At 44.5% G+C, this 24,764-nt stretch overlaps 1 protein-coding gene and 1 pseudogene across 2 annotated transcripts in view; one reads left to right on the top strand and one right to left on the bottom strand.

Moving 5' to 3' along the window:
* The window catches only part of Snapc3 (small nuclear RNA activating complex polypeptide 3), a 29,389-nt gene extending 28,850 nt beyond the window's left edge, over positions 1–539 (bottom strand). For both annotated transcript variants that reach the window (XR_012907393.1, XM_075944606.1), the window contains exon 1: positions 210–539. Coding sequence is in view for 1 of the 2 variants with exons in the window: in XM_075944606.1 (XP_075800721.1) it covers positions 210–511 (302 nt within the window). In the remaining variant the exon portion in view is untranslated. The remainder of the gene's footprint in view (positions 1–209) is intronic.
* A 9,655-nt stretch (positions 540–10,194) lies between these two features.
* Positions 10,195–10,927, top strand: LOC142833567 (transcription initiation factor IIA subunit 2 pseudogene; annotated as a pseudogene).
* Positions 10,928–24,764: the final 13,837 nt, after the last annotated feature.

The following is a 24,764-nucleotide window of genomic DNA, read 5'->3' as shown; positions in this document are numbered from 1 at the left end:
TTGTCGTGTCCCGTTACTGAATCTATCCTCATAAACTGTACTTTTGGACCCCAGCACCTCTTCTCCTTCCGGAACGGGTTTGGGGGTGGGGGTGGGGGGAGAGAATGAAGGTTAAATCACTGTCCCTCGCCCGGAAGAGTCCCCGGGGAGAGCAGGGACGAGGCTGCACCCTGCCGTACCCACGCTGAGCGCCGAGGCCGCGCACTCACCCGCACACGACCCTCAGCTCTGCCGCCGCCTCCAGACTGCAGCCCAGATCCCGGGCTACCGCAGTATCCTCCAAGCTGTTGTCCGAAGCCCCTCGGTCCGCAGGCTGCCCGGCTGCCTGCGGCTCGCTCAGAGACAAATCCCGGGCCCCGAGCCGGCAGCGCCACAGCTCCCCAAAGGCGCCCACGTGGAACGCCCGGGTGTGCAGCTCCGGAAGCTCGTACTCTGGGAAGCTGCCGTGGCTCGCACTAGGGACTGGGTGCTGCGAACAACCCGCACCGCCGCCCTGCGGGTTCTCCGCCATGTCAACCGCGATCCCTTCCGGCAAATCTGACGAGTGAGTGTCGCGGGGCGTGACGGGATTTGTAGTTGCGCGCGGCTCCCGGGCGGCGGACAGTTGCGCAAGTCAGGCCTCAGAAACTACATTTCCCGGCAGGGCGCGGCCACCGCCTGGGCGCGGCTCGGTCGCTGGGGGCAGGGCTGGGTGTATTGTTCTCTGGGTTTGTCCGAGGGCGGCGGCTTTCGGTGTGTGCCAGGCGGAGCTGAGGGATTGCTGAGACCAACAGTTACCTAAAGACTCTGTCACTTTCCTCAGCCCTCGGTTGTGGGGGCACTTTTGTCCACTGGTGTTGGGAGTTATGCTGCTACCCCCTGTCCTAGAGCGAGAGAGTCCTGGAGGGCAAGGACCAGGGGCACTGAGACCGGTTCGATCAGAACCTTTCGAAAGGCCCCGTGTGCATTTGTATGTGTGCCTTGCTGTATACATACAGAATAACGCGCTCATGGAACGCGGCTCTGCATCGCACACAGTTCATTTTTAGCCATGGTGTTATTTTAAAAAACTTGCCACTTTTCCAGGGAGAGAGAGGGTCGTATGTGACTGTTAAAGGGATTAACGAATAAACTAGCAAATGGAAGTAGCTTGAAACTCAGTGGGTTTAGATACACAAGAAGCTGTTGCCATCTCTCAGGTGTTCCAAAGATCAAAACAGGGTGTGCACTACAAGCCCTGGCTTGTATGGTTGTCATGTGAGACATACTGTATAATTCACCCATTTAAGCTATTCTTTCCGCGACTGTGAGGATATTCAGTTGAGCAACGATTAATTTGAGCGTTTTACCACTCACAAGAAGAAAGTTAGTTGTATTTAACTGTGATTCCCAATCCTTCCCATTTCAGCCAACAACTTAGAGACTGTGCGTCTGTAAAGTTTTGGTATCTGGGCTTTTGAAAACAGGATCTCACTATGTAAACCAGGCTATCCTTGAATTTACAGGGATCCACCTGCCTCTGCCTTCAGAATCCTGGAATTAAAGGTGTTTCCCACCACACCCAGCTTATTTTCTGTATTTAATATAAATATATATGATCATTTGTGACTGGTTTCTGTAATATTGCACAATAGTGGCACTTTATAGCAAGTTTCGTTACTTTATTCCTTTTTTGGTTGAATGAAATTGCAGTGCATAGATATTACAGGTTTTATGTATTGGAACTGTCATTGGATGGGCTGGGATGTAGCTCAACTGAATAGAATATTTAGCTCACATGCATGAAGCCGTGGGCTCAGTCCTTGACACCACATAAACCCAGTGTGATGGCACTCATCCATAAGCTCAGCACTTGCAGGGTGGAGGCAGGAGGATCAGAAGTTCAAGATCACCTATAGGGAATTGGAAACAAGCCTGGTATACATGAAACCCTGTCCCCAAAGCAACAAGGAGGTATGGAAAGGTGGCTAAGGAGCTCTGGGTGCTCTTCAAGAGGACGATGGTTCAGGTCCCAGCACCCACAAGGTAGCTCTCAACTGTCTGTAACTATAGTTACTGGGTATCTGATGCCCTCTTCTGGCCTCCTGGGGCACCAGGCATGCAAGTAGTGCACAGATAATACATACAGGCATAACATCCAGACACATTAAAAAGAAAAGGAAATGCCAAGTAAAAGTAATAGAAAACAAGTTCAATTAAAACAAGGGGGTAGAGAGATGGTTCAGCATTTAGAATACTTGCTGCTCTTTCAGAAGACCCTGGTTCAGTTCCTCGCACCCATGTTGAGCTCACAATCCCTTGTAATTCCAGTTCCAGAAGATTCTGATGCTAATGTCCTCTTTTGGCTTTTGAAGGCACCAGGCACACACACAGTTAAGGAAAAATACTCATACACATAAATCTCAAAACAAAGCAAGAAACAAGAAAGAAATGTCATTGGGAGATTTTTTTTCTATATTTTTCAAAGTTCTGAAGGAGATGTATACAAGATTTCACACAAACACACTGTCACTTCTGGCTCTATAGCGAGGAGTGTATTTATGATAATTATAATGTAGGATTATCATGAGGAGGACCCTACTTTCCTGTAGTCTTGAACCCCAAAAGCAGTTTCAGTGTTATCAGGGAAATTGGAGTCCCTTCTTTGGGTGCGTAGTCTCATTAACAAAAGAATTCTTTTTAAAAAAGGAAGGCTTGGTAGCACACGCCTTTAATCCCAGCCCTTGGCAGACAGAGGCAGGTGGATCTCTATGAGTTTCAGGCTAGCCTGGTCTACATAGTGGGATCCTGTCTGAAATAAAATAAATAAATATTAAAATGGACCCAGAAGGAAGCTTGAGGATGGTTTTGTTAGAGTTTAATAAAGAAAACAACAACAACAGAGCAGGCAAACTGTATGTCTCAGCAGCTTCCAGAAGAATAAAGCAGAAAAGAGAGACAAAGCTGCGCCTTTTGACTTAGACGTGGAGGTTGGACAAAGAGCAATATGGCAGAAGCTGGGGCATGGACTGCTTCAGGAGAGAAAGACAAATGCCTAGAGCATCAGGGGAAATTGTTTGGTTGGAAGCATCACTCCAGCCCCTGGCATCCATTCTAAAATGTTTGAGTGGAACTTTCCATTCCAGGCCTCCTCTTCTTGGAGTTGCTACAGCCCAGACTCCACCTCCGAAAAACCCACCAAAGAGTGACCCTTCCCCAGGGAAGGTCAAGACCATTCCTACAGACTATTTAAACTGCCCCCTAGAGAACGAACACGTGGTCTGCCCTGTTCCTCTTTCCCCTGTCTGTGTTCTCCTGAAAGGCCACCTGGGAGTGCTGGCATCCATTAAACCTGGGCTTTTTCTAATTCGTTTTAATTTGGTCTGATTTGGATTATTGCATCAGCAGAGAGGCTTATTGGGCTACAATCTTGAAGAATCCAGAGCAGGGAGAGAAAGTAGTAGACTAAACGTGACCAGTAGAGGGAGAGAGAGAGAGAGAGAGAGGAGAGAGGATGCTGGCTGTTTTTATATCAAGTTAACAAAAGCTAGAGTCATCAGAAGATAGAACTTCAATAGGGAATGTTATGGTAAAAATGAAACACCGCAGAGGTCTCTGAGTGCCTGCAGCGGGCAGCAGACCACTGGGGCTGCGGTGGTAAAACACTGTGGTTCCCCAAGTGACCCGTGGGCCACGAGGGCCAGCAGGTTCCAGGTGGGGAGCTGTGAGGCAGGTGAGAGACAGAGGTGTGCCACGCAGAGAAAGTGGGTATTTATTTAGTGGGTTATGGAGGGGAAAGGGGGAAGGGGAGAAGGGAGAAGAGCAGAAAGAGGCAAAGAGAGAAAGAGAAACACAGAGGGGAGAGAGAAGAAGTGGGGAGAAGAGAGAGAGGCAGAAGCTGCCTCTTTGGGAGAGAGATGGAAAGGAAGAAACTCAGGCTGGAAGCAGAAGGAAAATCTGCTTGCCTCTGTGGGGGTTAGGGGAGGGAGTGGGAGGGGCTTGTCTCTTAAAGGGACAGGACAGACCATTACAGGGAAAATGCTTCCATAAGATCTGGCAGTAGGAAAGTCTGCAGGAAATTTTCTTAATTGGGGAGGGGAGCAAGTCAGTAAGCAGCAACCCTCCATGACTTCTGTATCAGCTTTTGCCTCCAGGTTCCTGCTCTGTTTGAATACCTGCCCTGACTTCTTTTAGTGATGACCTGTGATATGGCAGAGTAGCCAAATAAACCTTTTACTCTCCAAGTTGCCTTGATCATGCTGTTGCATCGCAGCAAAAGCAATACTAAGACAGATGGGGATGCAATGGTCTGTCCTGTCCCTTTTAGAGACAAGCCCTGCCCACTCCCTCCTCCTCCACTGCCAAGGCAGGCAGATCTTCTGTCTGCTTCCAGTCTGAGCTCCCTTCCTTTCCATCCTTCTCCCAAAGAGATAGCTGCTGCCATGGCTCCTCTCCTCTTCCCCCACTGTTTCTTTCCTTGTCCCCCTTGTCCCTCCCTCTCCCCTTCCCTTTCATAACCCACTAAATAAATATCCAACCTCACTCTGTATGGCATGCCTATCAGTCTCAGTCTCTCACCCACCGCATGGTTCCTTGCCTGGGACCACCATGGTCTTAGGACCCACTGTCTGCTGCAGCCACTTGGGGAACAGTGCCATAACGTTGGTGCTTGTGACTCGGCCAGGCTCTTCATGTTCCCTCCTGCCTGTGAGCAGGACTGCTGAGGACACATGGAACCCTGTGCTCAGGAACCAGGTTTCTTTACAACAGCTCTGCATTCTATCTGCCTGAATGCCACCCTCTATGCACACCAGTAGCTTCTGAGTCACCCAGACCAGAGCCAGTCAGGCTTCAACACCCCACCTATATAGAGAGAACACTCTTCTATAGGCCCTGTGGTGTTTTTTGTGGGTTTTCATGTTTTCAGCTATGGTATAAACCCTCAAACTATGCTCAGCCGGTGTCCCGCCAGCTCTGCTTTTCCTCAAACTGTCCCTGCCACCGCTACCGACAAAATTGGTTGGATCCACAAGGCAGTGGTTTTCAATGCCAGCCTTTGCTCCCCGCCACGGCTTGTGGCATGGCAGCTCGGCAACAGGGAGGGTCACACCTCTAGGTCTCTCTTCCATACAACATGTGACTGCTGCCATTTTGACTGAGGTCAGGTGACCTTACTGCTATATTAAACTGAGGTCAGGTGACTTCACCACCATCTTACCTGAGACCCAGGTAGGGGACCAAGTTCTGCCATCTTTACTGAGGTATTCTCCCTGCCTGGTTTCCCAGTGCTGACTCTGTTACATGTGTTTTGTGTAGTGGCATGCCCTATCAAGAGCATCCACTTCACACAATTCTTGTTCACTGTGTGTGTGTGTGTGTGTGCATACATGAAGCTTAAATACACCTATGTTTACTGTTAAATGTTATAATTGTCTGCTCATTCTATCTCATTTCAGACTACAAAGCAATACATCTCATGTTTTAAATTGGTATGTACTTTTAAGTCTCTTACAAAAATACAATATATTTAATCTTGTTGTGCTTTCCTGTCGCTTTAAGGGACAAGCCACGCCCACTCCCATTACCTCTGACCTGCCCGCCACCATCTTGGGCCCTTCCTTTTCTGCTTCCTTGACATGCGTGTTTTTTATAATAAGGAAGACCTGGGAATGTTATGGTTTTGGTCCCTTTAAGAAACAAGCCACACCCATTCCCCTCCCCATCCGCTGAGGCAGGCTGATCTTCAGCTTCGGGCTTGAACTCACTCTCTTTTCCATCTTCCTCTCAGAGAGGCAGCTTCGCTTCTGCCTCTCTCCCCACTTCTCTGTTTCCCCTCTTCTCTGTCTCTTTCTCTTCTTTCTCCTCTTCTCTCTTTCTCTCTCCCTCTTTCTCTGTCCCCCCCTTCACCCTTCCTCCTTCCATAACCCCCTGAATAAATACTCAACCTCACCCTGCATGTCATGTCTATCCATGTTTCTGTCTTCTGCCCGCCCGCCATGTGTATCCCTGCCTGGGACCACCACTGCTCTGAGACCAGAAGCCACCTCTGCCTGGGACTGGCTGCTCCCAGGGCCCGCTGTCTGCCACCACATGGCCTGCTACCACCGTTTGGGACCTACAGCATTTCTGCTGCCTACTGCCACGGGGATCTTGCAGCATTTTTTGAAAAAGAATAACAAATCTAACCCTGATTTAAAATATATTGAGCTGTTCTCTACTATTGTCAGTTCTGCTGTTAACCTTCTATTGCAAGCAATTTTTCTTCTTTCTGTCTTTTTATGAGTGTAAATCTTGCCTGCTAAGTTGAAAGTCAGTACACTCAAGCTCAGACCCAGCTCTCCAGGCAGATTCTATACTGATAAACAGCCTTTAACTGTTCAGAGATCTGGGGAATATGGCGTTTAAATACTTAATTATTTAAAAACTTTTCATTAACAAAAAGAGACAGGTTGGCTCCTAGCAATAGCACTCTATTTTCTCCAAAGACAGAAGAACAATGTCCATCTGCAATTTGCTTCAACTGCCAAGCACTGACCACTGGGAAAAACTACCTTTCACTGAAACTGAAGATCTCCAGACATGGACAGAATCACTAGAATCAACAGCCTAGCTGCTCAGGTCAAGGTAGGCTTATCTTCCTACAGATTTCTTAGCCCACAGGATCCTCTGGAGCCTGGCAGGCCCTGTGTTAAACAGCAAAAGGCAAATATGACCCTCAATAACCATGGAGGACCCTGAGGAGTAGCTCTAGGTGCCAACCAAGTAAGTATTTTTAAATCAATAACTCAAGTAAAGTTTTATCCTTCTCAAAGATCTCTGATGCAGTTTGACAGCTGAGAGGTTTTGTCAGTTTAAAAGGACAACCTCACCAAATTTCAGCAAACTACAAATACAAGTTATCAAGGCATGTACGTGCAAGTTATAAAAGTGTGAGGACAAGCACATGCTATCAAATTCTCTCTCATACTGCCCTTCATAGTCTTAAAGATACTTTTCATTTTGCAAAAAAAAAAAATCTGTCACAGTCATTCTGATGTCTAAAACTTAAATTTTCACAAACAAAAAAATTCTTGTGAGTTCTAGGGAGCCTAGTTGAAGAATCTGTCTTAAACAGGTCAGATAGATTCACCACTCTCAATTTCCTGGTCCTAATTTCTTTTCCTAAACTTAAGTTTGTCCTCTGTTCTGCCAATATCTTAAACAGATGTAAGAGACACCAGACATTTCCATACCACAAATACCAGACAGGAACAAAGAGACCAGCTACACCAGAATGGAACCAGCATCCAGCTTTCTCAGGTTCCCCTCCCCCGGATGATGCCCACATATAAGCAGGAAGCAGTCTTGAAAACCCATCGCCCTAATTTCTTTAACATGTTGTGTCTAACCTTCCACCTTTTTATTATAAAAAGGGATGGGAATGTAATGGTCTGTCCTGTCCCTTTAAGAGTCAAGCCCTGCCCACTCCCTCCCCCATCCACCACTGAGGCAGGTGGATCTTCCTTCTGCTTCCAGTCTGAGTTCCCTTCCTTTCCATCTCTCTCCCAAAGAGATAGCTGCTGCCATGGTTCTTTCTCTCTCTCTGTTTCTTTCCTTGTCCCCCTTATCCCTCCCTCACCCCTTCCCTTCCATAACCCACTAAATAAATACCCAACCTCACTCTGCATGGCCTGCCTAGCTGTCTCAGTCTCTCACCCACCATGTGGCTCCCTGCTTAGGACCCACTGGGCCACTTGGGGGCTCCCTGCTTGGGACTGGCTGCTTCGTGGCCTACCAAGGTCTTGGGACTCACTGCCTACTGCTGCCACTCGGGGACCTGCATAGTTTCTGCCTCCACACTCTTCAGGGAACCGCAGCATTTTATTTTTACCGTAACAGGGGAGAATGAGAAAAGAAGAGAAGAGATTATGGGCAAAGATTACAGGGGGTCCTATGGAGCCCAGGGCATCTTAGCCACACAACTGTGTGACAGACTTGATAAAAACCAGCCAAGAGAGTAGGCCTGAATTTCCAGCTATTGTCAGGTAGCACCTGGTGTGGTTCCAAAAAAAAAGCCATAAATGATACAATCCAGGGATGGGCCAGCATCAAAGGTGAAGTACCTAACATTCCAAGGCCCAACCACGAGATAAGATTAGATAAGATCACCAGATGCCCTTGAACCTGGCACACACCTCTTTCCTTTCATCAAGACACCCCTAGATAAATGCCAGCCAATTAGGGTCTTGAACCCTGAAAATCCCCTCACCCCAAACTTCTACTATGAATAAAATCCCTACTCCTTTTGGGCTGGTCACTCTCCGTTCATACAGCTGTGTTGAACACACGGAGAGTTGAAGACCAAGCTTTGCTTTAGCATATGGATTCAAACTTCTTGGTGGTCTTTGGGGGACTCCGTGATTTGGGCATACCGGGGTCAAGAGAGACAGAACCAAGAAGGCATGAGGCAAAAATGGCAGGGTTATATAAGATTGAGAAGTTAGGGGAAGGGAGACCCATGAGGGCAGGGTGTAGGGTAAGAAGAACCAGGATGCTAGCAGGGACTCTGTAACAGACATTTGCATGCGGAGAGCACCTGGAGGCCAGCATGCGCGTTGGTGTGCTAATAGGCACACTAATAGTTGGTTATGTATCTTGAGTTTCTTTTGGACCTGACGGAAGTCCCTGACTTAAATGTGAGCTGATCCAGTTTGAATTTAGCTGGCCTAGCTGGAGCAGCTACTACTATCTATTGTTTTTTATGTCTTATTTTGGGGGAGGGGGCATTTTTTAGTCCCTCCTGGAGCTGACCTGACTAATAGGATCAAGGTGGCAAATGCTTTCCAAAATGGTTACCCCACTTCACATTCTTTCCAACAGGTTACCATCTAAATGTATTCTCTCTGTGTTAGCAAGTGTGAAATAGTATCTCATTGTACTTTGCATTTCCCTGATGGCTAAGGACACTCACTGAGCATGGGAGTCACTGGAAGATACAGTGCCTGTTGTGGAATATCATTTTAACTATGCAAAGATGTGTTACATTTGTTTGTGTTGTGGAATATTACTGTATCTATGTGAAGGTGTTTACATCTGTTTCTGCCTTTGTTAGCTATGTACTTGTTTTGGGTGGAAGTGTCGCTCCAGCCCCTGACATCCATACATCCAAGGAGTCTGGCATGTTTGGGCAGACCAAAGTCCCCTCCCCCCAGAGTTGCCTCAGTCCAGACTCCACCCTTGAGAAAGCCCACCATCAGTGGCTCCACCCCTAGGGGGCATTACTCCACCCCTCAAAAAGCCACTGGTGACTCCACCCACCAGGGTATTAAAAGCCCTTACCTCATCCTTTCCCCTTGTGGTATCCTCAACTTCCCCTGGGGCCACCCAGGAATGCTGTGCTCAGAATAAACCTGGATTTATTAATTCAGTTTGATTGACTTATTATATCAGTGGTGGCAGATATCCATTAACCAGGGATTTAAACTTAACATTTGGTGCCAAAATCCAGAAATGAACCAGGGATCTTGCCCACCCCCAGCTTCTCTCGGAGTTTGTGGTTTGTCTGTGTCTCTGCACTTCTGTCTCTCATTCCTGCCATGTGATTGGGTCACACTGAGATTCTCCCTGTGGTGGATCTGTTCCCCCTGCCCTTCCCCTCTGAGCTGCACAGGTGGTCCATCTTTAGTTTCTGTTTTCCCTTACAGCATCTGCTAATCTGGCCTTCAATGGGATACCTGTGTGTTTGCCTGGCTCCCACAGCCTACTGCAGGATTTTTAAGTTGGCCAGCTGACAAAGTTTCCTGGAAAAAGTTCTGTTTGTCTGTCTGTTAATATATATGTGTGACTAATGTGGCCAGCGTATGCTTGTTTTAGGTCTCTCTGTGTATGTGTGGTTGTTTTAAAATCTGTAAAATTTGTAACTCCAGATTACAACAGCTCCGGAGAAGTACAAACATGTGCATAGCCATCATTTTGGTTGAGGTCAGAGTGGAAACTTCAAGCCAGCTCCTGCAGCATCCTATTGTTTGGTTGGAAGTGCCACCTTAGCTCCCTGGCACTCCTTCATCCAAAATGCCTGGAATGTTTAGTTGGCGGCTTCACCCCAGGCCCCTGGAATCCATTTTGGAATGTTGGCTGGGGGTCAAAGCCCCCTCCTCTGGGAGTGGCTGCAGTCTAGACTCCACCTCCAAGAAAGCCCACCAAACGGTGACCCCTCCCCAGGGAGGGTTAAGACCACGCCCACAGCCAGCGCTGTGGTTTCCGTGGCCTAGGAGGTGGTCGCAGCAGGCGCCCTGCCCGGTTCTGCTGGTGCCGGGCGGAAGCGCCTTCCCTCAGGACATCATTGCAAGCCTGAAGAAAAAGTAATTGCTTCATTTTAAGCCATGGCATATCAGTTATACAGAAATACAACTTTGGGAAACAGTCTTCAAGATAGCCTTGATGAGCTCATACAGTCTCAACAGATCACCCCCCAGCTTGCCCTTCAAGTTCTACTTCAGTTTGATAAAGCTATAAATTCAGCATTAGCTCAGAGAGTCAGGAACAGAGTCGATCTCAGGGGCTCTCTAAATACATACAGATTCTGCGATAATGTTTGGACTTTTGTATTGAATGATGTTGAATTCAGAGAGGTGACAGAACTTATTAAAGTGGATAAAGTGAAAATTGTAGCCTGTGATGGTAACAATACTGGCTCCAATACTACGGTATGAGTAAGAAATGCGGCTTTTTTATGCCGCCTTCTGTTATTTTCATCGCTTTTTGAAGAGAAACATAGAAGAGACTTTTTTTTAATTTATTCTCACGGTGCAGAAACGACAACACTGTGCTATACTCCCCAAGGGTTCCACAGAGAGAAGCATGTGGCTCTGTTCTCTTACATGACCGTTAGTACACAGCATAAATGGAACTTTTTTAAATGACAAATCAAAAGTGGTTGCCTTCAAAAGAATATTCTTCAATAAACTTGTTTTAAAACTTAAAAAAAAAAGACCACTCCCACAGGCTATTTAAACTGCCCCCAAGAGAATGAACATGCGGTGTCCTGGCTTTCTCTGTTCTTTTTGGTTCTCCTTTCCCCTCTCTGTGTTTTCCCGGGGGGCCACCCGGGAGTGCTGGCAGCCATTAAAACTGGGTGTCTTCTAACTTGGTTTGATTGGGTCTGATTGGCTTATTGCATTGGTGGAGAGGCTTGTCAGTCCAAGAAGATACTTAACACCTGTATTTCTAAGAAGACGCATGGCTGCAGAAGCACTTCCTCCGGCAGGCTTGCCTTTGGATATGGCAAAGCTGCATACACAGCAAAACACTGTCTTTCACCTTGTCGGCTGCCTGGACCCTGCTTGGATTGGACTACCCTGTGGGATCGATTGTCTCATTTTTGCCAAGACAGGTAGACTGAACCCTATTGCCACAGGAAAATCTGTCAGGCCTCCTGGGTTTAGCAGTTAAAGGCAAGCATTGCTTCTAAGTCTGGTATTCACCAAAGATTACGGAGAGGCTTGGCATTGCCTGGGTAACTGGAGAAACTGTCTCAATTCTACTCATTTATCCCTCTCAGATATGTCTGATGGTATCTGATGACTTAGGATACCGGTAGCTCATTAGTTTATTAAGTTTACTGCTAAAAATTCAGACAGGTGGGCCTTTTTCGTTAAGCTTCATAGTCCAGGTTCTAACAGGTTTCAGATGTTACTTCGGAGGTTCCTAGGAGAAGTTCTGCTGCTGTATCAAGAAATCTGGTCTGGCCGGGCGGTGGTGGCGCACGCCTTTAATTCCAGGACTCGGGAGGCAGAGGCAGGCAGATCTCTGTGAGTTCGAGACCAGCCTGGTCTACAGAGCTAGTTCCAGGACAGGCTCCAAAGCCACAGAGAAACCCTGTTTCGAAAAACCAAAAAAAAAAAAAAAAAGAAAAAAAGAAAAAAAAAAGAAATCTGGTCTGCTAAAATTTATCAGTCTCCAGAGCCTATTTTGACCCCACCCATTTTCAACCATATTTTATAGGTCACTCCTACTGGCTGGGCCAAGACCAACTTACAGGGGGTCCTCCAGATAATGCCAGTACCCGCACCAACTCCTGGGACTTCACCATTTGGTACCACCTCTCCAGGCTCAAGTGTGCACCAACCCAGCAACTGAAGTCTGGTTTAAAGGGCATATCTGCTCTTGTGTCTCACTCATTCACCGTTGCCTCTCCTGTACAACTTGGGCGCTTCTCCAACTGTCATTCTGGTAGTTGGCACCCTTCCATGGCTAGCATACAAGAAACACACCTCAATCTCAAAGACAGACATCGCCTCAGAGTAAAGGGTTGGGAGAAAATTTTCCAACCAAATGGACCTAAAAAACAAGCTGGTGTAGCTATCCTAAAAGCTAACAAATAGACTTCAAACTAAAATCAGTCAAAAGAGACAAAGTCTGTCTTTGAGATTGAGGTGTGTTTCTTGTATGCAGCAGAAGGATGGATTCCGTTTTTGTATGTCTTTTTTTTTTTTTTTTTTAGTTTTTCGAGACAGGGTTTCTCTGTGGTTTTGGAGCCTGTCCTGGAACTAGCTCTTGTAGACCAGGCTGGTCTCGAACTCACAGAGATCCGCCTGCCTCTGCCTCCCGAGTGCTGGGATTAAAGGCGTGCGCCACCACCGCCCGGCCTAGCCTGTGTCTTTTTATAGGTGAGTTGAGTCCATTTATATTAAGGAACATTAATGACCAATGATTGCTATCTCCTGTTAATTTAGTTTTTGTTGTTGGTGACGCTATTTTGTGTGTTTTTCACTTCTTTGGGATTTACTGTTGTGAGATAATTGTGTTTTTGTTGATCTAGTCACCCTTGGGTTAGAGTTTTTTTTTAGTACTTTGGGATGATGTTCTTTCTATGGGATCCTGTAAAAGTAAAATGATTGTTAAGTTTCAAGATTACTGTCTGTTATAATTGCAAATAGTCTTTGAGTACTTGGTAGGGTTTATTTATTTATTTTTAATTAGATTTAAAAAAACACCAATCCAAATTCCCACTCACTCACCTCCTCCCATTCCCTCCACATACCCTCCCACCTGGTTTTTCTTATTTAAAGCTCTGACTGGAATGTTGGTGCCAATGTGGTCAACTAAATCCACTTAAAAATGTGAGAGAGCGGCCGGGCAGTGGTGGCACACGCCTTTCCGGATCTCTGTGAGTTCAAGGCCAGCCTGGTCTACAAGAACTAGTTCCAGGACAGGCTCCAAAGCTACAGAGAAATCCTGTCTCGAAAATCAAAAAAAAGGGGGGGCTGGAGAGATGGCTCAGTGGTTAAGAGCATTGCCTGCTCTTCCAAAGGTCCTGAGTTCAATTTCCAGCAACCACATGGTGGCTCATGGCCATCTGTAATGAGATCTGGTGCCCTCTTCTGGCCTGCAGATGTACACACAGACAGAATATTGTATACATAATAAATAAATAAATATTTAAAAATAAAATAAAATAAAAAAAATGTGAGAGAGCTTGAAAAGGAATTCTAGACACACACACACACATACACACAGAGTTTAATGCAGCTTCTTGCTCTGTTTGCTGGTGGCAAGCAGAGACATGGCTCCTTTAAGAGGTGTCCTGACTCAGCTTTAGCAGTAAAACCTGCATGGCTTCCTTGTTGCCAACACAAATGGTTCTGACTCTTTCAGGAGGTCTGGCTAAGGAGCATTTTAATGGGCTTTGTGAGCAACATGTTACAAATTGCTTAATGGTGACACAGACCCACTGCAACCCTGATTCTGGGGTGGAAAGAATGATTCTCAGAGGCAGTGAACATGCCTCTGCCATGTTGTAGTGGGTGGAGTTGGTTCTAGGCATGCCTAGTTAGCATTTTAAAAAAAGTGCTCCTGGTCAAAAAATAATTACATATACACACACAATAAAGCCAGATTCAGATTTTAAAAAAAGGGGGGCTCTGAATGAGTCATAGTGTTGGATAAATGTACGTAGGCTTAGAATAGAGAAGAAAAATATAGACAATTAAAAATAAATAAAAAGGTAAAGTCTTTAAAGAGATAGAGTACAGACAGTCATAGATTAAAGGAGTAAAGTAAAATAAGCATGTAAAGATGGAATATACACAGAGTCTGGATTATGCATATTATTGTGATTTCTTTGAATTTTTTGACTGCAGAGAGACATTTGATTCTGGCGATTGCTAAGGTAAATCAACACATATATTTTAAAGGTATCTTGACTTCAAAATTTGGGTCTAAGGATAAATTGTTGGGTTTTGTTTTGTTTTGTTTTTAGAGACAGGGTTTCTCTGTATAACAGTCCTGGCTGTCCTGGAAGTAGCTCTTGTAGACCAGGCTGGCCTCAATCTCACAGAGATTCACCTGACTCTGCCTCCCAAGTGTTGGGATTAAAGGCATGTGCCTCCACTGCCCAGCAAGGATATGTTGTTTTGGAAAAGAGGTTCTGTTTTTGTTTCCACAGAGGATGAGAACCTGTGGATTCCTTCCAGACTAATTTGGTTTGATGGAACAAGACTACTCCCCCCAGAGGTTTCCATGAACCCTAGGAATGATTTGTCCAATAAACAGCAGGAAGCAGTTTGGAGAGAACTATGCCCAAATTCCCCAAATATTGTTTATAAAAGTTTATTTGCATTTAAAGAGGGATATGTTATAGAGATGGATACTTTACACTGGTAAGGATCTTGGTCTATTGATACAAATTTCAGGTCAATTTTGTTAAACTGTGTATATGTATTTCTGCTTCTGATTAAGGTATTGTGTTTGTGCAGCTCATTTAAAAATGTAATGTAGCCAGGCGGTGGTGGCGCACGCCTTTAATCCCAGCACTCGGGAGGCAGAGGCAGGCGGATCTCTGTGAGTTCGAGACCAGCCTGGTCTACAAGAGCTAGTTCCAGGACAGGCTCCAAAGCCACAGAGAAACCCTGTCTTGAAAAACCAAAAAAAAAAAAATGTAATGTATAATTAAGAAATACAGGTTAATAGATAATTATCTGTAATAGTCAAGCTGGTAGTCATGTTTGTTAGGTTTTCTAGATATATAGTAATATATATGTATATACATATACATATATATCAGTAAATTAGGTATTCTTCAAATCTTCCAAAGACTAACAAGATATGGCATTTAAATGTTTTAAGAACTTAGGACTTTTCGTGACAACAAGACACATTTGTTCCTGGCAGCACCAATTACTTCAAGAGGAAGATGGACATTGAAGAGGCTCATTATGGAGTTTGTTAACCATTTGGACAAGAAACTGTTCTTGCCTAGTCTGCTTGATGTTATTTATGCTGTATGAACTAGGCATGCAGGACCAATAGAAAAATGAAGTGAACTTGCTGAAGTTGCCTAAAGGTGAGATAGTCCTTCAGGATTCCTGCTTCATGATAGAACAAAAAGAGTCTGCCGGATGTTCTGCAGGACACAGAAGAAAGCAACTGATGTACTTTGCCATTACAAGGAAGAACAGATCTTCAAATTTCTTGCTTCATGGAAAAGTCTGCTGTATACTATGGACCTGTAGGCTGAAGACTAGATGCCCCAATGTTCAGAAGAATTTTGGGTGAGTGTTTAGTCAGGGAGATGTCTCTGTCAATTCTAGCGTTTTGGAAGTTGCCTACAATGCACTTCCTATTTACTTAGGTAATATATCCTATTGTCTTTGATGGAGTTGAAGAATAGTTATAATTTTCCTTAGTTAAAATAAAAGATAAAATAGACATAAATATTGTAACTTTAATTCTTACTTGATAACTGTTTTGTTATATGTAATTTTACTATGTTAAAGCTAAAACTTTCCTTTTTATTTAGACAGAAAAGGGGAGATGATGTGGGAAGTCCTTCTGTATATGTGTTGCTTTTAGTGGTTAATGAATAAAGAAGATGCTTGGGCCTGTGACAGAGCAGAATAGAACTAGGCAGGAAAACTAACCCAAATGCTGGGAGAAAGAAGGTGGAGTCAGAGAGAAGAAGCCATGGAGCCACTGCAGGAGACAGACACTGGATGCCAAATGGAACTTTATCAGTAGGCCACAGCCATGTGGCGATACACAGATTAATAGAAATAGTTTAATTTAAGAAATAAGAGCTAACTAGCAATATACCTAAGTGACGGTCCAAGCAGTGTTTTAATTAATACAGATTTCTGTGGGATTATTTCTGGAGTCTGGGTGGCCGGGAAATGAACAAGCAACCTCCAACAACACACAGGGAATTTTATTGTCCCATTGATATTTGTTTTATTGTCTGAGACAGCAACTTCCTATGTAAATCCCATGTCTTGGAATTGTTGGTTCTTAAAAACAGGATGGGGGCCAGGTACAATGGTGCATGCCTTTTTCCAGAGCTTGTAAAACTTGGTCCTGATCTCTCAACAGGGGGAGCTCTCACTCCAGATAATTCTGTTTAAGTAGCATTCTTCAATGTTATCTGAAATTGTCTGACACATTGTTTGCAGAAATAGGGGCCAGAGAAATTCCTGGGCAGCAGTGTAGAGGGAGGACAGGGTCAGAAGAAGTGGGGCATGGTGGATGGGGGGTTAGGGAGGTTTCAGGAAGTGTTACACTCTCAGATTTTCTATTGAAAAGCAACAGCTTGAGAAGCTTGAGCAGGAGGATTAGTGATGAGCACCATATGAACCACAGCAGGTTGATCAGCAGCTGCCCTTTGATTGGAGGAGGCATAGCAAAGACACCTCCTGGCCCTATGGCACATTTGGATGATGGGGATATGAAGCCTGGCAGTAGGACCCAAGGACAGTAGAAAGAGGAGGAGAGATTCCTGCTTCCAGGAAAACTACAGTACCTGTAATTCTCTTATTTTACCTTTGCCCTTAACTTGGAGGGAGGAACGAAAAACAACCTATGATTTCCTAATTGTGGATATTGGAACCAACCATTGTGTTTCAACCAAGATGTAGAGTATAGAGTCAGGAATTCTGAGTACTGGCACAAAGGTTATGAAATGTTACCTGGCTCTTGATTTCCTAACTCTTTTTTTTCTCTTCTGAGACAGGGTTTCTCTGTGTCACACTGACTGTCCTGGAACTCACTCTGTAGACCAGGCTGACCTTGAACTCAGTGTTCTGCCTGTCTCTGACTCCCCAGCACTGGGATTAAAGGTGTGTACCACCAGTGCCCTGACCCTAACTCTTCTTTTATCAAATAAAAGACTAAACATAGGTGAGTGAGACTAGGGACCCACGAGCCCTCGAAGTTTGCCTCTTGGGTTTCTCACCTGGCTTGAATCAGCAGGTGATACAATTATAGTGATCTTAAACAAGAAAAGCACCTCGTCCACCCAAGGCTCAGGAACTATCACTGAAGAAGGGGCAGGGGACGTAACGGCAAGAGGATGGGAATGCGTGCTGGTGTCTTTGCTGGGGTTGCTATGGTTGTGATGAGACCTATGACCAGAAATGACTTGGGGAGGAGAGGGTTTATTTTGCTTACACTTCCACATCACTGCACCGCTGTTCATCACTGAGGAGAGTTAGGGTAGGAACTTAAGCAAGGAAAGATCTTAGTTACTGGCTTGTTCCTCATGGCTTGCTAGACTTTTGTTCTTTTGTTCTTATAGATTCCAGGACCACCAGTCCAGTAGTATCTCCACCCTCAATGGGTTGGGCCCTCCCCCATTGTTCACCAATTAAGAAAATGCCCTATAGGCTTACCTGCTTACAGCTTAGATATTCTGGGGACTGGACATTTTCTTAAATGAGTTTCCCACCTCTCAGATGACTATAGCTTATGTTAACTTGACAAAAAAATAAAACAAACTAGACAACACACTTGTGAACAACTGCTTTCTGGACATGATCTGAACTTACAGCTGCTTTGATTACCTGCAGAAGTCCTGCATAAGACAGGGCCCTTCAACATTCTAGTATGGTTGAGGGGGTGAATCATAGTCTCTAGGCAGCTACTGGACATTCTCGCTGCCTGGGCAGTAGGAATCATATTCCTCAAGGATGTGTCCCTTGGCAAAGGCCCATCCATGGTCCAATAAACAACCTCCATGTACCCGGAGGTAAGCAATCCTAATTAAATCTGGTGCATCACAGAAACCAAAACCAAACCACAAAAAATAGTATTCGGACTTGTTGGGAAGAAGAATGATGTCAGTGAGACCAGGATGGGAAAGGGAGAGGCATGGGGGAGAGGAGGTGAGCATTCTATCTACATGTGAAATAGTAAAAGATAAAGACTTAAAATTATTTTTAAAAAAACCCAGTTACTGTCTGAAGGAATAGCTGTAATAACAGTTCCATGTAGGCAGTCAATCCCTAGAGCCCACAGGCAGAAGAGAACTGACTCCCACAAGCTGTCCCCTGACCTACACACACACACACACACACACACACACACACACACACACAGGCTTTAACCTCAGAGTTTTCAAAAGAAGCAGAGATGAAGCATTTATCTAATTATTATTTATCAATAAAAACTCAGAAGTCAGATATTGGGGTAAACCTCATTGATCAGAGAACTGGTGAAGAAGCACCCAGAGACCTCCTCGCTCTCCTTTCTCAATCCAAAAACACGTTGAAAATCTTTCTGAGCCCTCTCCTACTACTTCCTGTGGCTCTCTACATGTCTTTGGTCCTCCAAAACCTGTTGCAAAAGGAGTGGTGGGCTGCATTCCCACCGGGATCCAGGCTCCCTGGCTAGTTTACACCCAAAATAATTACACAGAAACTGTATTCATTTAAACACTGCCTGGCCCATTATCTCCAGCCTCTTACTGGCTAACTCTCACATCTTGATTAACCCATTTCTAATAATCTGTATGCCACCATGAGGTAGTGGCTTACCGGCATGAGTTTAGCCAGCGTCTGTCTCGGGAAGGGGAATCATGGCGTCTGCCTGACTCTGCTCTTTCTCCCAGCATTCTGTTCTGTCTACTCCATCCACCTAAGGGCTGGCCCATCAAAAGGTCAAGGCAGTTTCTTTATTAACCAATGAAAGTAACACATAACAGATGACCCTCCCACATAAAAAACCTCTATAACTAATTTTGGTCAGCTAGTAGCTAGCTTCACCCTTTGATTCAAAGTCAACTTTATTGACAGTCTCAGGAGTGTCAGAGTGGGATAACAATGGACCTACATTTCTTATTTATCTTAAACAGTTTGTAATAATAGCTTTTAAGCACTAGAACTTTACTTAGATTTTAAAATGAGCTGTATAGGTACAATACCTTAAACAAGAGTAGAAACATATATACAGTATGTTAAAGCAAAAATAACCTTAAATTTGTATCAATATACAAAGATATCTTAAACAAGAGTAGAAACATATATACAGTATAACAAAAATAACCTTTAATTTTTATCACTATATAAAAATCCATACCAATGTAAAATATTTAAGACTAGTAGTCACTGTTATAATTTTAAAGTAGATTCAACAATCTACCCTTTTTGTCCTATTATTTCTATATTTCCCCTTTTTCTTTCAGAATGAGATCCCTGAATCTAATCTCCTTTGTTCAGTTTCCTTCCTTACCATGACCAGTAACAACTTGCAACTAACACCCCAAATGATGATAACCATCCATAATCCACCAAACAACCCAAAGCCATCCATCTTACCTCTTAGGAATGTGAGCATCCTGTTCTTAAAATTATTTCCTGTTGTCTGGGGGCAATGGCATCTGTAGGGGTTTTTGAGAAGATTGAGATAATGGTTAAGTCCTAGGAGAGCTAGCTGTTGTCCAGTCTTGGTGTGACAGAAAAGAACAGGGCTTCTCTGAAGTCCTGGCTGGGGTAGTTTGTGAGGCTGAACTATCTCACCTAACCACCTTGAGTTGTCCTGAGGGGTTTGTAGTTCAAAATTGATTTTAGGGTGATGTATTTCAGTTAGATGGTGTTTCTCCAATTCAGGCGATATCGTCATTGTGGGCCTTACCATCCTTTAGGATATTTCAAAGGTCCCTGTTAGAAATAGTCACAGCTCACTGCAGAACACTTAAACATTTTAAATGTCATATTCATCAGATCTCAGAGATGTTAAAGGACCACAGTCTATCAAATACATCTAGGATACACAAGCTTAATTCCTAGTTACCTGACTCAGACTCAAGCTGAAATCATGTATAGGAAACTAGGTGAAGTTTATTTCTAGGATTAGTTAGTACTCTTTATGACCATTAATATCATGACAGAAAATTTAAATATACATGTATATTAATCTTATACATTTTGAGATAATATTTTTACATTTGGGGCCCAGCCACCTGTGGCATTTGGAGCCAGGCAGCAGCTGGAGGCAGAGAAGCTGCAACAGGAAAACTCCTGACTCCTGTGGAGGCCTGTGGGGAGAGAGGGAAAGCCAGCTGGAGCAGCCATTCCAACAGCTGCCTCATCATCTCATGCCCCAGATTGGATGCCAGATGAAACGTTTATCTAATTATTCTTTATCAATAAAAACTTGGGAATCAGATATTGAGGTAAGAACCTGAATGATCAGAGAAGTGGCAGAGAAGCCAGAGACCGCCTCTCTCTCTCTTTCCTCCATCCAAAACAGCTGAAAATCTTTCTATGACCTACCCCACTACTTCCTGTGTCTCTCTGTATGTCCTTGGTTCTCCAAAACCTCTGTGACTAATTTTGGTCAGCTAGTGGCTAGCTCTGCCCTCTGATTCAATGTAAACTTTATTGCTGGTCTTGGGAGTTTCAGAGTGTGATCAAAATATCCCACAACACAGATATCTAGTTGCTTATTTGTATTTATTTATTTGGTTCTTGAGACAGGGTTTCTCTGTGTAGTCTTGGCTCTCCTGGAACTTAATTTGCAGACAAGGCTGGCCTTGAACTCAGAGATTCACCTACCTCTGCCTCCTGAGTGTTGAGATTAAAGGAATGCACTTTAATCTAAGCTGCTGAGCTTAGATATTGATTTTTAAATATAAAAATATCTGTTCTTAAAATGTTGGCAATTAATTTATATTAATTTTGAAAGCAGCAGTCATCTGTCCTGTGGCTTACAGGTGTGTGACCTTTCATCTATGGTATTTCTACCATCAATTAGCTCCCAATAAATGTAATTCATTGTGGGAAATCCTCCCAGTTGGCTTGCTTGCTTGCTTTTTCTACTACCAGGCATGGAACCAAGGACCTCATGCATCCTGGCCTGGCCAAGTGCTCTGTTGCTGACCTACAGCCCTGACTACAACAACTCTTATAAAGGAAAAGAATTTAACTGGGATGACTTACATTTTCAGAGGTGTAGTTTATTATCATCATGGTGTGACATGGTGGCACACAGGCAGACATGGTCCTGGAAAAGTAGCCAAGTGTACATTTTGACTTGTAGGCAACAGGAAGTGGTCTATCTCACTGGGTGTGGCTTGAGCATATATGAGACCTCAAAGCCCACCTCCTCAGTGATACACTTCCTCCGACAAGACCACACCTACTCCAATAAGGCCACACTTCCTAATATGCCACTCCCTTTGCGGGCCATTTTCTTTCAAACATCACACCCTGCAATCACCTTTTCATCTATCCACCAAAAGGTTTAGACTGAGAGCTCATGAACGGTGATCCCATTAAATTACGCCTAAAATCTAATCTACATGGGAAGTAGAAAAAGACAAGATCTCCTGAGTAAATTGGGAGCATGGGGACCTTGGGAGAGGGTTGAAGGGGAGGGGAGAGGCAGGGAGGGGAGCAGAGAAAAATGTAGCACTTAATAGAAAAAATCAATAAAAATTACACCTAAAAATGGGCTTAGGTAAGAAAAACAAATCCGTGCTGGATCACCATTCAGCAGCCTGCTGGAGTTCTGGAATCTGTGTGTGGATGGGTAAAGTTCTCTTTCTTCTCTCAGTTAGAGGGAAAGTTGAGAGAAACCTGGGTGTCCTGGGGAAGAGAGGTGACACTGGAGGGTTGTACTTCCTATTGGTCCACCCAGGAGGAAACTCCCTCGAAATCTCTTTCAGAAGTGCTGCGAAACTGTTAATCTATTTCTCATGGTCACCCAATGAAATGAAAGCCGACCCCAATAGACTCCTGAAATACACAGACACCATCGTTTCTCGGCTCCTGAGCAGAGCTCCCTCCTCTCAAACCTGCTTCATTCACTTGAAACACGAGTGCTAGAAACAGATTCCACAGCACACATACTTTTAGACAGGGCCTCACTATGCAACCTTGGCTAGCCTGGAGCTCATTATGTAGGCATGGTTGGTTTCGAACTCGCAGAGATCCTCCTGCGTCTGCCTCCTGAGTGTTGGAATCAAAGGCATTCACCATCATGCCTGGCCTCTTTGGGAAATTTTCATTTGCCAATTCTTTCTCCATGGCAAGGACAGATCACTGGGGGTCCTAAACCATTCCCATGGGGGGGGGGCAAGTGTCCACTGGGCATGGTGATGGCTCTGGTTCTTGAAGGGAACATTCATAGTCACGTGCTTATCCAGACCCCACCCTTCACTGCATTCCTGGCCCAAGGCAGTGAAAAGCAAAGCTCCAAAAGCAATCCACGTCCCCAAGAGAGAATGTCCCTTAACCACCGCCAGGGTGGTACAATATTGTACCACTCTTGGGTTCAGTATTGCCACTTCTGTGGAGCTCTGGCCGAAGCTAACTAGAAATTGGGGCAGCATGCTGCCTCTCAATCTGTAGATACCTTAGTTGGCTGGGACTGTTTCCTGACTGGCAAGGGTTGGGATCCACAAGTTTGCCTTAGTATGTGGGGATCAGGATTGCCACCTTTTTCTTCTTTTAATAAATGAACAAACTCCTGAACTAGGTTAGCACAGATATTGCAGGAGACATTTAGTCTTGAAAGATAGGAACGACCCTATAGTGGGGTACAAAAACACATACACAGAGGCCAATCATAGGCAAAGCAAGGGGCTCAGATCTGGAACAAGACAGAAAGACACTCAGGAGAATGAGTCCTCCAAAGGAGTCTGCTCAAGGATCGCAGCTGGGATTTGAGCTATCAGGAGATTATCTAAGACATAGAATATAGCCACCTTCTCTTTCCTCAGAGGGTCTTTTTAGATGAGTCCATGTTCAGGCATCATTGCAGTCTGTATTTTGACCATTAGTCTACACTTTGTTTCGGGGTCCTGAGTTGGCTCACCCACTATTCTATTATGGCAGCACATTTGTTAGTCCCTCTTAGAGCTAACCTCCTGCCTAACACCAGGTAAATAGGAGTTAGGCTCCAGATATGTGTAAGACAAGCTAGGGCTCAGATTCCATGTCTTAGATGCTGACCTGTGGGGATTTAGCTTTGGTGTTTGATCTTTTGTTTCTATCAGCCATACAAAGATAAGGGTCAAGAAGAAAGATGAAGGTAAGAGTTCTTTCAGTGCTAAGAGTACATACCCATGTCAATCAACATGGAAGAAAGCATGCTTACGATCTTGTGGGGGATCTAGGTTCTGTTTGGTCTCCGCATCCACGTGATGGCCCATAACCACCTGTATTGCAGTTTTGGGGAGGCCGACACTCTCTTCTGACTTTCACGAGCTCCTGCAAGCACAGAGTACACATACACACACTTCGGCACACACATACACACACCCCGGCACACACATACGCAGACACACAAACATGCAAGCACAGAAACATTTTTTTAAAAGGGAATCTAGACATTTCCTGGGCAAATCACTGTTCAGGTGGCTTTTTTTAGAGCCTTCTAAACATCAGGTAACTACAGGAAGTTTCTATTGTCCTCGTCTCTGTTGTGTTTGAGAACAGAAAAATGGAGAAGTTGGCTTGGCGATTCTCCAGCAGCCAGAAGGGCATCTGCTTTCTGGCAAAGAGAAGAGGAGTAGATCAGTGGGAGGAGAATCATGTCCACAGGAAGCCAGCAGAAGAGAGGGCATCGCTATGAAGGCAGCGTAGTAAGAACAGCCATTGCTGTCAGAACCAAGATGCAAGACCGCTAAGAAGCCTGACGGTAATTATAAGGAATTCCAGCCAGGTGGAAAACCCGACTCCACTATCCTGCTCTGTTCTAATCAGTGCTTCCGATAAAGCCTGAATAACTAAATAGATGCATATTTGCATAATGACTTTCTTTTTTATTCTCTTAATTGCCCTAAGATGTCTCCACAGTTCCTACTTCTCTCAGCACAGGCGTCTCAGATCCACTGCTATGTAAAAATAGGAATTAGTTTTTTCAAGAATTGTGCCCGACTTATTGGAAGATGTTGAAATTCCTAATTAGCAGGGGCAGGGGGGAAATGTGGTTAAAAAATACAGAATCAGAGAAAAGACATTAGAAAATATTCTAGTTCTACTAGGTTATAGGAGTGTTGGATACAGGGTGTGTGTGTGTGTGTGTGTGTGTGTGTGTGTGTGTGTAATGGTGTAATGGAGGATTTGGGAGAAGATGCGGAATTTTTTTGTCATTTTTTAAATTTTATTGGGCTATACATTTTTCTCTGCCTTCCTCCTTTCCTCTCCCCTCCCCTTCAATCCTTTCCCATGGTCCCCACGCTCCCAGTTTACTCAGGAGATTTTGTCTTTTTCTATTTCCCATGTAGAATAGATCCATGTCTGTCTGTCTCAGGGTCCTCATTGTTGTCTAGGTTCTCTGGGATTGTGAATTGTAGGCTGGTTTTCTTTGCTTTATGTCTAAAAGCCACTTATGAGTGAGTACATGTGATAATTGTTTTTCTGAGTCTGGGTTACCTCACTCAACATGATGTTTTCTAAATCCATCCATTTGCCTGCAAATTTCAAGATATCATTTTTTCTGCTGTGTAGTACTCCGTTGTGTAAATGTACCACATTTTCCTTATTCATCTTCGGGTGAGGGGCATTTAGGTTGTTTCTGGGTTTTGGCTATGACAAACAATGCTGCTGTGAGCA

Source organism: Microtus pennsylvanicus, chromosome 13, assembly GCF_037038515.1.
Source record: "Microtus pennsylvanicus isolate mMicPen1 chromosome 13, mMicPen1.hap1, whole genome shotgun sequence".
Lineage (NCBI taxonomy): Eukaryota > Metazoa > Chordata > Mammalia > Rodentia > Cricetidae > Microtus > Microtus pennsylvanicus.
This window is presented reverse-complemented; position numbering and strand designations above follow the sequence as displayed.